The sequence below is a fragment of the Triturus cristatus genome, chromosome 7 (assembly GCF_964204655.1).
Source record: "Triturus cristatus chromosome 7, aTriCri1.1, whole genome shotgun sequence".
Taxonomy (NCBI): Eukaryota; Metazoa; Chordata; class Amphibia; order Caudata; family Salamandridae; genus Triturus; species Triturus cristatus.
Window position 1 is genome coordinate 1,201,383,945 of NC_140590.1, and position 17,222 is coordinate 1,201,401,166.

At 42.5% G+C, this 17,222-nt stretch overlaps 1 protein-coding gene across 2 annotated transcripts in view; it reads left to right on the plus strand.

Moving 5' to 3' along the window:
* LOC146811598 (integrin alpha-M-like) overlaps positions 1–17,222 on the plus strand; it is a 500,127-nt gene that overhangs the window by 367,379 nt on the left and 115,526 nt on the right. For both annotated transcript variants that reach the window (XM_085618578.1, XM_085618579.1), the window contains 2 exons: positions 7,053–7,194; positions 13,234–13,347. In XM_085618578.1, coding sequence (XP_085474704.1) covers positions 7,053–7,194; positions 13,234–13,347 — 256 coding nt within the window. The remainder of the gene's footprint in view (positions 1–7,052; positions 7,195–13,233; positions 13,348–17,222) is intronic.

Here is a 17,222-nt window from a genome sequence, read left to right on the forward strand (position 1 = left end):
AAAGCTGTAATAAACAATATGTAGGCCAAACAGTGAATGACCTCCGTACACTATTCAGGAACCACAAATCAGCAATAATTAATAACTTGACCAGCATATGGCCAATCATTTTAACCATGTGGATCATGTACTATCGACTTTAATATTTTCCCTGTGGAACATGTCTGAAAGGAATAACTACTGGACTCCAGAGAAAACTTCGGGATGCACCGTTTAAAATCACTGCATCCAGATGGATTATATATACATGTACACAGATACGGAAATATACACATTTCTATATGTAGCAACATAAGTTATTTATTTAAAAGATTAAAAACAATAAAATGAACAATGTTAAAAATACATTCAATTAAATATATGTGAAAGAACTAAAATTAAATTTCACTAAAATTAATACAACCAAAATATTAACAATATCATATCTAATAAATTAAAAACATTAAGTTGATATTTAAAAATCAACACTAGCAAAAGTTTTGGATTTAAAAGTAGTCAGATTAAGTAATGTAACTCAAATTTAATAAATGTAGGAAATGTGTTGAAGTTTGGAGGGGTTAGATATACTATTCCCACTCCAATTTATAGAAAACAGTAGGGAATGTGTTGGACTTTGAAGAGATGGAATTTACTATTTCTACTCAAATATAAGCAGCAGTAAGGAATGTTTTGGACTTGGGAGTGGTTATGTGAGAAATTGAGGGATTAGTGGAGGTGGGAGGACCTACCTTAAATAATGACCCCAGTCTTTATCAGGGGGAACCACTAAAGTCACTAAATTAACTTGAGCTCAATCCATTGGTAGCTTTATCACAGAGCAGACAGGCTTGACCTAGAGGTAGTGTATAAAATATATACGCAGTACTCAAACAGTAATAAAACACAACACAAAAAAACCCAAACCTATTCAGAACAAGAGAGTACATTTTATGCAATAACATTATAAGAATCTAATGAGTAGAACCCAGTTTTGAATTTTAAAGTTTATGGTTCAAATTAGTGCCAAAAATTGTTACGCACCAACCGCGGTCATCAGGCTGTGCTTGAATGCATCAAGGGTAAAGTTGAGGCTGATCATGATGAAGTGCATGCCAGATACAGGGACTGGGTTAGTCCCTGTGAAAAATTACACCTTTTGACTTAGAGCCTGATTTAGATTTTTGTGGATGGGTTAATATGTCACAACGGTGACAGATATCCTTTCCGACTAAATATAAATCCCATTGGATATAATGGGACTTATATTTTGGCAGACTGTATATCTGTCACCATTGTGATGGAGTTGCCCATCCACCAAGATCTAAATCAGGCCCTTACTCTCTGGAAAGAAAGCTAAAAATCTTACGCGGGGCAAGGAAGCAGGACAAAGAGAGCTGCACATCGTCAGATAGCTGTTGTACGAGGTCTTGGTGAAGCCGTTGACTTTTGCTGGGAAATGTCAGTGTAGTAGAAATTTAAAGGCCCCTGTACCAGCCAGATACGTTTCTCACCTTCTCCAGAGGAAGATTTTTACCAATTCACTTAGTCCCTTTTTTGGAGTACAGATCATTCCAGTGGGTCAAGGATGCAACCTGTAGCCAAAGAGGGCTTTAAAAGGCTGGATATCTTCTCTGTCAGGTCCTGCTGAATCGGGTTTATTGCTGCGATGAATCTTTGGCACAGCGCAGTGGTTAGTGTTGGCAGGTTGGTCCACTTCCTGTGCCAGTTCTCAGAGCAAAAAATCGGCACAACATATTTAAGTCCCCGGTGTCACGATTTGTTAGGAGGAGTACACTTTAAAACTAGCCAAGTGTCTAAGATACTAGAGACAGCAATTGGGGGTGGGTCAAGACTCAATCCGACAGAGAAGCAGGGTCTATGGCAAGTCCAGTTGGAAATGTTCAGCTGGAAAAGCAGGAAAAAGGCCTCTTGAAGCTTGTTGTAGCCCTGTAGGTCAAACAGTAGGTGAGCCAACTGACTCTTGGTGCCTTCTTCTTTCTCATGGGTACAAGAGGGTGAGCAGTTCCAGTCTTCAGAATTCTGCTCATGGCAGAAAAAGCAGGTCCAGTCCTCTTCGTTTCTTCCACAGGTCAAGAAGTGATTTGAGGAGAGTGATGTTGCTACCACAATTATTCACAGTGCCAGTCCGTGGGTATTGGAAACTCCTGGCCGCTCCTTAACCAATGGGGTAAAAGTTCACAGGGGTGGCCCTACCTACATTTGTAGCACTTCCTGTGTGTTATATTGTAATCAATCATCAGTGCCCCTCTCTGCCGAAAACCAAAATGACAGAACCTTTCATCCCCTGCACAGAGCTCCTGTCTCACCCTAGAGGTGGGGTCTGGGGACTGTGCAAGCCTCCTCTGTGGTCACTCAAACCGGTTCTGGGGCAAGTCATCTCCAACTGGACCTGGTGCCTAACTGGCCAGGTGGGCAGAGGAAGGGGGCAGGCCCAGGTATTAGCTACATCTGCCTGGGTGAGGGTATGTTCATTTGAAGTTAATACATTTCTTGGGCATAGCCCAGATGGTCAACTTGTCAGAGAATCAGAACACCTCCCAACTCTCAAGGTCTTTATTTTAGCTCTGTGAGTAAGTCCAGGGGTGTTATGCAGCTCCTGGGTGATAGTTAGTAGCTCATGCAGATACACTTGTAGGGGTTTAGGCAGGCAACAGGTAACATTTCTAAAAACTACTTGTTTAATTTTTTTAATTAGAAATCTGACTTTAGATATGAATTAGGCCTGTAATAAATCGTTTTAAAAATCCAGATATTAACTCTGTAGCTGCTTCCTCTGCAGAGATAGCCAATATTAAATTCTCTATTTATCCCAAGGCGTTCCTATGTAACTGGTACCCCTGCTACAGTGAAAATAACTCCCAGTAGGGACGTTAGATATGGGATTTCCGGTTGGCTAGGGCCTAAGCCAGGCAGAAACCACCACTCTAGTCAGGGCAAGGTAGTTACATGCTGAAGATAACCCCTGCTCACCCCCTAGGTAGCTTAGCATGAGCAGTCAGGCTTATCCCAGAGGCAACGTGTAAAGCGTTTGGGCAACACACACGCAGCACCAACACACTAGGCACACCACAAAAAAAACTCCACACAAGGTTATATAAAAAATAGCCTTTGTATTTTCCAAAACACATTAGAATCATAACCACACAATATACACTGTGCCAGCTGGCACCAGGTAGAAATTCAAAGGGGATTATATATATGACAGGGCCAATCGGGCCACTGTCAGAACCATCACCAAGCACAAGTAGCAAATATAAAACACAACCAGTAACTACTGGCAAAATACTGTACTCAGCATTAGCACTAGCAACATAAACGCATTATGTCTGCATCACAATAGGCATAAAGCACATTATGCATATATCACATTTGATAGTGCACCGTAGTAACACTCACCAGGTGCATACATCACCCTTAGCATAAACGTATTATGCAATTTTGTAGGGCCTTGTACCCTACCCATACCACAAAGGTGACCCCAGGCCAACCGGACATCTTTGGGGTCCAAAGGCCCTCTGTCCAAAAGTCAGGGCTCTGAGTTATAGGGCCTTACCACTGGCCATCCGGCTGCCTTGGCAGCGAAAACGATGTGCGTAATGCACAGGGGGCGGGGGTGCATCTCAGCCCTTCCTCATCAAGAAACAAGAGCCCCCACATTGCAGCTGCCCGCGCTCCTGCGGTGCAGCTGGGGAAAATGGACACCGGTACTTTGATGCCCCCAAATAGGCAAAATGACCACCAGCCCGGCAGGGCCACTCAAACCCCTCTCTCCGGGACTCTAATCTGTCATGTGCCCACGTTGCAGCCGCCCGCAATCAGTGGTGCAACTGTAAGTGATCAGAAGTGGGCTGATTTGAGCTCCACTCACCAGGGCTCTTCTTCACAGAGTAAAGACTCCTGGCAGGACTCGGCGGCAACACGTGGGGCTCCCACCGGCACACAGGGGCCCCGTCTTCCTTGCACTGTCTCCGTCAGTGCTGCGGTACGCTCCGAGTCATCCGGGGGCTTCTTCATGGTTTTCTGGCCATGTGCAGGGCTCTCACCAGCACGGGAGCCCGCCTACCTCCAGGCAGCAGGATTGCCTGACTTCCTCCGGTGGCATTCTCTTCCGTGCCACATCCACAACAAGGCAGCAGCCTGACTTCCGGTTCTCATTGATCGGTAAAATGTGGATCATAGTCTCCACCAGGCACAACTTCCAGGTACACCTCCTGGCGCTATGAACAGTGCCCACACTGTGCTGCTATGACACAAGCCCACATCAGGGGCACAGGAGTCCAGCAGCGCTTCTCGTCCAGGCCTGAGCTTCTCCACACGAGCCCACAACAGGGGCTCAAGGGCACAGGAGCCTGCTGCGCCCCTTCTGACCTTGCACCGGGCAAGTAAGATGTAGCGCTCACGGGGCGCTAGGTCTCAATCCAGAGAGGCAGAGTTTGGGCCAAGCTGGGCCCAGGCAGGCCAGCACACATGGCCCTCAAGCAGAGAGGCAGTCCCTCGTGGTGGTTACTCCTGGGGCCCAGCAGCAGCAAGTACCCCCAAAGCAGTACAAGGGAGCACAAGCACACCTTACATGGGGTCACAGCCCCAATATTTATACAACCTTTTCCCTTTGTCTGCCCTGGCACAGGGCTTGGGGGAATCAGTCTCAACTGGTTCTGGAGGGGTGATGAAGCACTCTGTTTACCAGGCTTCGCCCCTCTTTGTCAAATGGGGCTCGGTCCTCAGACACACCACAGGGGGGTGGAGCCAGCATTCACCTAGGCAGGCACAGACCTATTCAGTATCAGGGGACTACTCTACCCACTACTCCAAATGCAGATCTTCCATTCAGGCTAGTGCTGACTCGCCCTGCCCTTCCTGGAGCCACACACCTCACCAGCCCCTGTCACTCCAGAGCCAGACATGCAATACACATCAGGTAGGCAGACACATAGCACACAGAAATGCAAACTTCTAAAAGTGGCATTTCTAAAATAGTGATAATAAATCTGCGCACACCAATATGCTGCATTTATTATCACTATTCCAAACATACCAAACTTGCCCACGCTGCTCCTCTCATATAAGGAATTGCCACTGAAACACTTATCAGGGAATCCCCAATGCATTTCTATGAGAGGACAGCTTCACAGCAGTGAGAAACCAAAATGGCTGTTTGTCACTACCGGGACATGTCACACACTTAAGGTACATGTCCTACCTTTTACCTACAACTCACCCTGCCCATAGGGCTAGCTAGGGCCTACCTTAGGGGTGACTAACATGCAGTAAAAGGGGGGGTCACAGGCGTGGCACACACTTTAGGTGTCAAGTCACAGCCACAGTAACACTGCGCGTACAGGCCCTGCAATGGCAGAGGCCTGAGACAGGTTTGAAAGGCTACTTTGGTGGGTGGCGCAATCAGCTCTGCAAGCCCACCAGTAGCATTTAATTTACTGGCCCTGGGTATCTGAGATACCACTTTACTAGGGACTGATAGGTACATTAAATACGCCAAACAGGTGTAGACCAATCTAACCATATTTACCAAAAAGAGTACACACACTTTACACTGGACAGCAGTGCTAAAGTGCCCAGAGTCCTAAAACCACCAACACCAGGTCAGAAAAAATACTAGGAGGAAGGCAAAAAGTTCAGGGATCACCCTGCCAAAAGGGCCAAGTCCAACAGGACTTGTTTAACATTAAATCTTTACAAGCCCTACTTGTTAACACTATACACCCTGTCTTACAGACATGCAAGGCAAATGCGTGGGTTACTTATTCATATTCAAAAGGAGGATTTAGTACATTTTCACATAATCAATTAACAATTAAATAATAACTAAAATATTAATTACATCAAAACAAATATGATTTAAATACCTTCCCACCCTATTCCTCTACAAACCCAACAGCAGATGACTAAAACATAAATGACTACATTACCTATACTAAAATATATATAGTTTAAGATCTCAAAATGTCTTAACTTATTAAAATAACACTTAATAGATTTACATAATTAATCCCCAAATATGCATTAAATTAACACTTGAAATAAAAAACAATAAATAACCTCCCACTCTATCCCCTTACATAACTACAACCCACTGATAAATTATAAATGACTAATAATTTTACAAAAGTTAATTACACATTAAAATGTTAAACTTTATTTAAAACCTTTTTAAACAATTACATTAATCATATTAGCAGATCAAAGTAATATAACTAATATATTAGAGTGATTAAAAAGGTGATTTATTAGAACACAATAGTATATGCAAAGGTATTGTTGAAAACTATATTATATGCATAAAAAGCAATATTCCTACCTTTTATATTTTGTCACTCTATATTTTTTGTTAAGGCAATATTGTTGACACCATGTTCATGTCACAGAATATTTTGGGTATTATATTTTTGTCATTCACCCTGCGATCCACCTCCCCATAGCTGTACGAACATTCCCTCTGGCCTGTATAAACCCACCACAACTTGTGGTCTGCATAGTCTGCTGCTCTTTTTTCCTCAGTTAGCTACACTATGAACATCAGCTTGGTCCACATGCATCATTGCTGTAACCATTCAGATTTTCCTGGTTTCCCTCTTCAGAACCTACTGTTGTTCTGTTTGAGGGTGCAAAATGTAATTGCCATTTCCTGCATGATTGGTGTCCTAATCACGGACATCCTGGTGAAAGAAATGGTGAATGGGTAGATGGAGAAAAGCAGTTGTTTTGCCTCGCCACTCACCATTTCCTGCTGCGGTATATACCTTCATAGGAGATTAAGCAGAATCACACAGGCTGTACCTTTTATCAGAATAGGGGAAGGCACAATGGTAGGTGCTGTAAACTGTAGGCAAAAGATTGGATCTATACTCAGTACGTAGACTGTAAAGGTCAATTGTTATCTTCATTTGACTTTCCTTTTGTTGAACTGCTGATAATTCTACATGCCTTGGTAAAGAGCAAGGAGGCTATATGCCAGAGTAAAACACGTGTCATTTGTTGGTACAACTTGCATATCTGTACCTCCTAACTTTCCACTCCTTTCATTTTCATTTCAGATTGAGCTATGTGGTCGTGGGTCTCTCCCTTGAGCTCAACATTGCAGTCTCCATTCGGAATGACCTGGAGGATTCCTACAATTCTCTTGTACAACTCTTCTATCCCGCAGGCCTGTCATACCGCAAAGTCACACTTCTGGAGGTAATAGCATATACCTTTTCTGCTTCTGTAGGCCGTCTATGAGCTGTCTGCATTTTTCACTCATAACAGATTTAGAAGGGATCAAGGAGCAATGAACCTACATGCCACACCTTAATTAACCCTAATCTCTCAGAGATTTTGATGATTAAGCTGGAATAACAAAGAAATGTGCAAGATGGGTGATCTGGTTGCTGAGGTTTTCTGTATTTCTATAGTTCTGTTTTAGCACAATCTTGTGAATGAGTGGTGGCAATCTCTGCCCTGCAGCTTGAATTGTTTTTTTACCTGAGAGTATATCACTATGTCTGAAGTTGTTCAGAGTGACCGCTTTACCACCTGACAGATGTGAAATAGTGGACCTGTTCAGATGAATGGAAATATGTGCACTCCTTATGGCACACCTTTCCAACCAGTAAGGTTGCAAGACTGCAGAAGGAGTCACTTCTGATGCTTTGTGGCTGCTAGCCTCCGACGACCTTCACTGATGCCCAGTTTAACTATCACACCATTCATTTTTCAGTAATTTTCAATGGGTACAATTAAATAATTGAATTATAAATGAATTAATTATATCACACAAATACCCAAAATGATGCTACTTTGCTTGTCCTTGAGATTTTTAACTTTGCTACTCAGAGGTGTTGGTAGGTCATCCTCACCTCAAGTTACAGGGAAAAATTAGTGAATATGAAGGATATAGGGGGTACTACTTGCTCCTCCATATTAAATAGAATGCTGATCACCAACATTGGAACAGATAGCTTATTTTCTTGGCGAAATAAGTACACCCTTTTTGGCAACAGGTAGTGCGCTCTTTGCTTCATATTAAATCGCATCTGAGATCTGCTTGTAATGGTAGAATGCTGTTCAATTTGAAGAGGACAAAGATCTCAAATGTATGGATGTCATAAGTGTTGGCCATTTTAAAAGATTAAAAATGGAACAACTGTAGATGAAAATATAGGTAGTAATTAAATTATTAGCTGGAAGTATTGGTGTGTTCTTTTCTCATGTCATAATTTTGACATTTTGAACAGGTAAAATGGTGTTTGATGGGAGGAGATGTGGCCTAACGGCAAGAGCTGCCGACAATGGAACTGGGAAAACTAGGTTCAAGTCCTTGCGTCGACTTAATATAATGTGATTCTGCGCAAATCACTTAGGGGCGTATTTATAGGTTGGCAGAGAGACTAATTTCCATCACCATGGCAGAGTACTTTATTTCCACCATAGTGACGATTTTCCGTATGAAGTACTTAGAAATTTCCGCTGCCCCTGCAGACATCTCTTGCATTTTCAGGAACCCCCCATCATAGTGGTTCCTTGAAATGCATTGTATGTTTGACAAACAACTCCTTCAAAATGACGGAGCCGAATGTCAAACTTACTACTTAAAAAAAAAAAAAAATCCCAATGTTGGGTTCTTTTTGAAAAACAGAATGACCCCCTCACCATGGGAGCATTTTCGCATGGGTTGGTAGTCATTTAAGGGTTTTCACTGTCCCTTAGCACTATTTTTTTCATGGTGGTGACGGGCAGTGAAAACTGCCCATGTGTCTGCACACTCTAAAGAGGATTGGCGAAACCTCTAACGGCCTTTACTCTGTCAGGACGTGTGTAGGCAGTGTAGATGAAGTAGTTTCCGCTGTCTAAGCATTGAAGGTCCGCCTGACTCTAAATTAGGCTAGTGGATCTTCAGGTTGGTGAAATGGGTATTCCGTCGCCATTGCAATGGAGTACCCTTTCTGCCAACACATAAATCAGGACCTTAAGCTCCTGTGTCTTAAACAAAATCTGGCCTTGTGTAATGTAACGCATTCCAAAGTCCAGCAGCCAAGCTTGGGCTGTATATGAAATAAAAAGCAAGGTTAGTATAGCTACCAGTGGCAGCTCCTCCACTAAGACGGAGGAGCGTCGCCCCACTGCTTTTAAGCAGTGTAACTAAAATTAAAATAAAATGATAGTAATTGAATGTTATTATCATTTTATTTGTTCCTGCTGCTTTGTGGCCGGGGCGGGCGGTGCTGCTCTGCTCTCAGAGCAGAACGGAGGAGGAGTGGTTTGCCCACTCCGAGTGTGCATGAATGCTTGGCCGGCCCTCTGGGGCCGGCCAAACAGTCATGTGCACCTTGCATGTTATCCATGCAGGCTGCATTACAACCTGGGTGGAGAACATGCCCAGGCCCACATTTCCTGGTGGCTGAGTGCTGAACCACAGTGCTCAGACCATTCACATTGCTGCATTAGTCAGGGGAGCCTGAGTGCTTCCTGGTTCCTGTTCTGGCAGAGTCCAGATGCAGAGGAGAGACTGGAGAGATGCGGCAGCGATACTATAATTTTATTATTATTTTTTTTTTCATTCCCACACCACCCCTATCCCCCCCCGCACTGCCACCCCGATCCGTGCCTGCCGCCACTGATAGCAACAAAACCAGCTACAAGATCATGAATTTTAAATTGGTATTTCCATTATTGCTTGTATGTGTAAAGATAAAAAACAAATTTGCAATTCACGTGAGAAGAAAAAGGTTCTAAAGATTAATTTGAGATGACTTTCATGATCCTGAAGATATTAGAGGCTGCAGTGCTCTTATATGTAAATTAAGGGACTATTATCTCAGGCAGGGCAAAAAGGAAGTATGGGTGCCCCTTTCCTTTAAGGTATAGAAAAGCTACAGCATCACAAAAAAGCATGTTGTGTGCTGGCAAAGATTATAGCTTGTAGGTTAGGGTTGGAAAGTCCTAGTAGAAGCTAAGTTCTAGTAGAAGCTCTACTTGTAAACTCCCACTCTGCAAAATGAATCCCAATAGTAGCTGTGGGGCACATGAGCTGATATGCATTTAACAATGCAACATGTCCTCATCCTAAAAGTGCAAATAAAACATAAAATGCAAATACACATTGGGAACCGATGAGTGTCTTGAATTATTTATATTTGGGAAAGTATCTGCTAGAGTACACATACATCTACACAAAGTGACTTTGCCAATCCCTCTGCAAAAAGCATGAAGTCACAAGCATACACAAATATATGCGCCAAGAGATTTATGTTTATCCCTGTATGGACTTCATACTTTCTCTGTACTCTCTTTGCCCTTATAATTTGTGTTATTCAGTTTTTTACTTTTCATTCAATATTTTTAACTTTTTTATATGTTTGCTGTTTTCATTCTAGTTGCTTCACTTTTTATTCTGATTGTTCCTACTATATGATTGATTTTCTTTCCAGCCACTTAATCAAACATTTTATTATGCTCTTTGTCATCAACCTGACTGCCAATCCCAGGTAAACATTGAGGTAGTGTCCTTTCCAACTAGCCCAGTACTATACGGACTATCACCGTTGTTTACTTGCGCCCACAGCTTTTTAACATTTAAGTGCATACACTCCAGAATCTTCTCTGTGAGTCCAAGGTAGCTGTCCACAACTACATCAATGTCACGTAGATTATTTTCCAGTTACCTAGGAATTTGGATGCAAATCTTCGGTTGGTTCTGAGAATCTCCTTTGTCAGATCTCCAATTGACACAAATGTTCTATTGCTATGCAGGTTCAGAAAACTACAGCTCAAAGTATTAAACCCTGGCTAAGATTAATTCAAGCATTACCCTCACTACGTTTTAGGTTTCGCATGCACAGCTTGTGAAACCTTTTGTATTTTTTTTCTATCTTTAAAGGGGCTTAGAGCCTGCCCATCACTTACCTTTACTTACCAATGGCTGGCTCCCACGTCACTTTACTTACCTTTGTCTGGCTTCCACGTCACTCGCATTCCCATGCTTCCTATTGTGCAGCACCTCCTCCTTGCCTTCATGTCCATCCTGTGCTTGAGTCTTTGCCAGCCGTGGATCCTGGACCAAATACTGTTCCCAGTGGTCAGTGTCCTTACACTGACCAAAGACTTTTGCAGGTGCTCTTTTTATATTATCCATAAAATAAAAAAGGGATGGGATGTAGTAAAGATGTTTAATGTCCTGAAACTGGTGCTTCATTTCCTACCCTTGCAATTATGTGCTTTTACTTTGTGTGGTTTTCCGGTGTGTGTGTGTGTGTCTGTGTGTCTGTGTGTCTGTGTGTCTGTGTGTCTGTGTGTCTGTGTGTCTGTGTGTCTGTGTGTCTGTGTGTCTGTCTGTCTGTTTGTCTGTCTGTCTGTCTGTCTGTCTCTCTCTCTATCTATCTATCTATCTATCTATCTATCTATCTATCTATCTATCTATCTATCTATCTATCTATCTATCTATCGATATATATATATACATATACATGTGTGGAGGCAGCATGTGAAGTGGGGAAAATGTCTTCCTATTTTTTCTCCTTTGGAAATTATAGGTGGTGTAAGCGTGCAGCTTGCCTTTGTTTTCAATCTCTGGCCCCCTGCCAGCACTTGGGTGGTACATGCACAGCTCCAACGAAGCCCTTTTATTTAATTTTAATTTGTATCTTTGTTGATGGATTTTGCAGCGTACTTCCATTACCATGGAAAAGGATTGCACCGAGTTGTTTGGTGCAATTTTCCATTCAGAATAGCGTGTGCCTTTCTAAGATCACATGGGTTTACGCTGCCATGTAGATGCTAGTGCGGCTTCTGTTACATTATGAGATAAGCATCCGTCCCACTCATTCCCCAGTTTAGGCTGCTTTCTCCATTATCAGTGGCTCATAAGATAATCTGCTGACTTCCTTTTCTTACAACAGGCCATGATAAGATAGGTTTCTAATGTGTTTCAGGGAAGGGAATGATTTGAGACCAAGGGGCCTATTTACGAGCCTGTTTGCGTTGCGTTTGCACCACACAATGTAGTACATGCATGACGCAAACCTTCAGTGAGATGTATGGAGCACCAAGGCCCCTTTGCTTGGCCCTGAGTAGCTCCATTATATCTGGAGTAAAGCACTGTAGCACAAATCGCTGCGTTGACTTAAGATGCGCAAGGAAGGTGTTCCATGGGTGTTGTGTGGTTGTTCCCATGCAACTGCATGGTTTTTGATGCATTCCCAGGTCTACCATGGTGCAAAGGTGCCTGCATTGGCGCTAGGCTGCCACAAGAGCACCAGCACAAGCTAAAGGCAAGAATGGTCCGTATTGCCTTGAATACGGCTCATTCCTGCCCTTTCCCTGTCACACAGTGCAGCAAGGTGACTTGCTGCACTGCCCTGTGTGACAAGGTCATAAATCTACCCCTTAGTGCGTAAGGGAGAGTGAGCTTGTGAGATGAATCAGGTGGTCAAGAGAGCTCTGAGAATCCTTATTGATGTGGATAAAGTGCTTTAATCATTCCTGAATGATTTACTAATGTTTTTTTAGATGTTGCTGTGCAACATGTGTGAAAGTAAATTTTCTAAAACGCACTGTAGCACAAATCGCTGCGTTGACTTAAGATGCGCAAGGAAGGTGTTCCATGGGTGTTGTGTGGTTGTGCCCACGCGACTCCCATGGTCACTGAAGAGACAACAAAAAGCTGAAACCAGTCTATCCCTGATTCAGAGGGAGCATGGCCTGGTAGTTCGACTGCACTGCTCTTATATGAGCTTGCTCAAAACTGACTTACATAAGGTTGGCCCCTGTCTGTAGAGGCACAGGGAGTAAGAAACAATCTACATAAATGCTGCCCATGGTAATTACGTGTGGCTGAGAATATGCATTCCTCCTGCCATTTCTTTTAATCTTGAAAGTCTGGCATGGAACTGCACCAGTTTGATCTGATTGACGACATGTTTCTAAATTACCAGCCACTTTTTTCTATGTTAAGGAAACTAATGGTGAAGATGGGCTTGGTTTGAGCCTAAATTATATTTGTTTTGTTTTTTGGTGTTTGTCAGGGTGATTTGTAAATTCATAGGGAAATCAAGAGTTTACAATTTTGATTAGAAACACCAACTGGAAAACTGTCTGCTGATTGCCATATAAACATCTTGAGGGTGAGCCCTCAGTGCGTTCCAATGTACTTTACTAACATATTATTTATCTATCGTATTTTGTTCACTAATGTAATATTTGCTCTCTAACTCACTTTTTCATGGGATTTTATTTGTCTAGTCCAACAGGCGGGTAATGTCCATTAATTGCAATACAGATGTGGGCCCAGAGGAAGCTGCTGTGAGGAAAAGCACCTGCAACATTAACCATCCCATCTTCAGGGAGAGCTCCAGGGTAAGTTCTAATTCATGTCATTTTCATTAACTCTTAGCTCTTAAAATGAGTGTTTCATAAGCAAAGCTACCAAGTGCATTGTGTTCATGTGATGCAAAACCACTGCAGTGATGATTAGAATGTTTGAGTCAGTTCAAAACGATGATTATTTTCCTGACCCCATAGCATTACATAATTTTTAGCTTGTTTGCCGCATCACAGTTGTATGCTGTATGGTGTAAGTTCTACGTTTTTTTAAAATTCAGTTTCCGAACTATAAAGTCCCTGCACCCTTTGTTTTTTGAGTGGAATTAGAATTTTTAATAGAAAATGTATTTCCTAACTATAACCTTTAAGAGTGGGTTTGTGAGTAGTGGTAAGGGTCTGTTAGTGGATGTGAGTTGTTTTGTGTGTGTGTGAGTGACTGTATGGGTGTGTGAGTGAGTTTGTGACTGCTGTGGTGGTCGGTGAGTAGATGTGAGAGTGGCAGAATGGTTGTGTGAGTGGGTGTCTGAGTGTCAAACAATTCTTATAACTTGTACCTCTTGTGTAAGACCTTCACATGCCCCATACCAGATAACACTGCATCATACTTTATCCTCTCGACTCCAAACAAACAGAAAGCCCTCAACATGCGGAAATGTACCATTTAGGGAGGTTTGAGGACCTGCCAATACAAGAACCGCGCAACAACAAAACCGATAACATAACCTGCATATAGTCTAAAATGGCCCAGTATAACACATTCTGGAATAAAAATAGATGCAGCATGCGATTACTGGTCCTAAATCTGCCCTGGGAGAGGGGGTGTTTGGCCCCCCTCCCCTATTGTATGTTGGCTGGGCCCCAGGGGATGGGGCCCCAGGGGATGAAATCCCCGGGGCTGAAATCGGTCCAGGAAGGGGGAACTGTGTGCCCCCTCCCCATTATATGTCGTCCGGGCCCTCTGGATTCAGGTCCCTGGGGCCAAAATTTACCCAGAGAGAAGGGCAGCATGGTCCCCTTCCCACAAAGAAAAAATATATATATATAAAATATATATATGTACACTAAGGCAGGCCCCTGAGGAATGGAGTCCCTGGGGCTGAAATCGGCCTGGGGAGGGTCTCTGCATGGCCTCCCTTCCCAATTCAAATATGGCCGGGAGATGGGGTCTGTGGGGTCTGACATTCACCTAGGGAGGGGGCTGTGAGGCCCACCCACAACCTATTCAAATGTGGCCTAGCCACTCACCCACCCACTCTCAGACCCACTCAGACACTCACACACCCACTCACAGACCCAATAAGACACTCACGCACCCACTCACAGACCCACTTAGACCATCATGTATCGACTCACAGACCCACTCAGAGACTCATGTACCCACTTACAGAGCCACTGAGACTCACACACTTACTCATAGACTCCTTCAGATACTCATGCATGCACTCACAGCAGACAGACCCACTGAGAAACTCATGCACTCACTCACAGACCCACTCAGGGACTCATGGCGCTCCCTCAAAGCGTGATCCCTGGAACTTGCCAACCAGCAATCCAGGAGCCATGGTCTTAGGAACTCCCCCCACCTAGGTATACATAGGGTAAGACTTATGGGGTACTGATCACTGTGTAGACTTTCATTAATGGCAGCCCTTGATACTCTTGTGGAAAAATCAGTCTATTACTGAGGCGGACTACCTCCTCTCGAAGGTAGCTTTAGTTCTGCAGAGAGGATCATGAAATTCAGTAACATTAAAAAGAACAGTTTAATGATTTGGTAGAGAGCTGCCCCCCCTTATCCCTCAGGCACCTATTGCCTCCAATGATAAGGCAGTCAAATACTGAGCGCACATTTTCCACCTGGGTCAGACCAAGTTTGGCATTAAAATCACTGTCTAGAATAATTTGAAAACATTTATGCAGAGGAGCTGGCTGTGCATGAAGGCCAATGATAAAGTCAAATAACACATTAAGGTTGGTTCTGTGTTAAAATACTCATTACCAGCGCGGATCTCCTCCCTGGGCCTTTAATGTCCCTGGGGGTCCCATGGCCTGGGATCCGGATATGTCCTTGGGTGTCCATCCCCGGAACATAGCTGTTTCCCTGTCCGCAATAGTTCAGGCAGGGAAACCACTGTTTTGCTCTTTCTTGGTGGGAGCAATTTAAAGCTCCCAGCAGGCAAGCAGCAGGAGAAATGCCCCTCTGCACCCACCTTAGTAGTAGGCAATAGTCTTCTCGCCTTTTCCCAGATTGAGGAACATCTTACCCCTGAACATGTTTCCAGTCAATCTTGTGACACGTTCTTGATGCAGATGAATATGAGGATGTCTCCACTAAACAAATAAGCACTTGCTTCATATATTTAAAAGGAAGTTTCATTGTTTGGTGGAGATTCACCTCTTTTTAGTCACTTTGTCTTCTCTATACAAGAATTTATGTTATCACTGACTTCTGAAAGAAGATGCTCGAGTAACTATCGTATTGTCAAAATTAAACTCATACAAGGTCACTGGACACATTTCCTAGTGGTCCATTATGCAGCTGTAGCGCAGAATATGCACTAGACATTGACCCAAAAAAGTTGCACTTACTTATAAATCAGTAAAAAGTACTCCAGGTGGGTAGACATTTTTGTGCAAAATTGCAAACTTCTGTAGATAAACAGGCAGGTGGGTTTCAGTTCTGGCACTGGTGCTCATTTCACAGAAATTAAACCTCAATGGGAAGCACTTAAAAATATAAACATAGCAGGTGCCCCAGTTGAAGCTCCACTTTTGTAAACAACAAATGATCCTAATTTGTTGGGCTTGGTGAAGGCAAAGCAAGAGTGTTTTCTTGGCAAATGCACCCTGAAAAACAATCTGAAACCCTTGATGCAGGCAAATGCATTGATGGTCTATCGGAGCGTATACTCCTCTGTAGTGATTGTGACGAGTAGGTTGTTTCTACTTAAAAATTCCCCCAAAAAACAAAGGTTACAGGGATATTATTGTTGGGAATTAGTTTTAAAAAAACATTGAGATTCCTTGAAAAAAACCAAAAGTTACTAATGTCACTGACCATGTCATGAGTGATGTAAAATGTGAGGTCATAAGCAGTGTATTGCTGGGGCATGAGTTATAATTAGGTCAGGAAACTATAACTGCTGAATTTCTATGGTTTTATGCGTGTGAAATCTGTGCCCAACTATAAATTCCTGTAACCTTTTTTTTTTTGTAAAAATATATATTATTGTTTTTCTAAATATAATTGCTAGTTTATTTTTTAATATTCCTTAACTTTTCTTACTTTAAAAATATAAATAACTTACATTTATTACCAATCAGTTAAGTGTAAATTAATTATGTGCATAACTTGAAATCATTATTAATGCATAATTGATACATACAAACATTTTCGGTTTACATGCTTTTTAAATACATTAATCAAACAATAATTGTAATTTTATTATATTTAAATGAATTAAATATTTTATTACACATTGTCAATATACCATAAAATACAAAAAACAATCCAAATGAAAACAGCCACCATTATAAAAATAGCATAGCTGCGATTCAGAATCCACAAAGTAAGCTAAAATATGAATAACATAAATATGTGCTTTACAAATAAGCATAAATAGCGATTTGTGTAATTGATCGCAAGGTACAGTATATTTAAAATTATGAAAGTGGTTTCTCACTAGACCAACTAGGCAAATTGATACTCTCAGTACTCCAACTATAAGCAAATTGTGCAGTAGTGATGTGGAATTACTGCATACTTTGCTCACGCTTGATGATGTACATACTTGTCATCTAGATCATTTTTAGAATTTGATGAAAATGGAAATAGATGTTGGTTCAAGCTGTCCTAGTGATTGCAAACTGAGATCCACATTTGTGCGAGGTCCGTGAGGGGCTTGCGA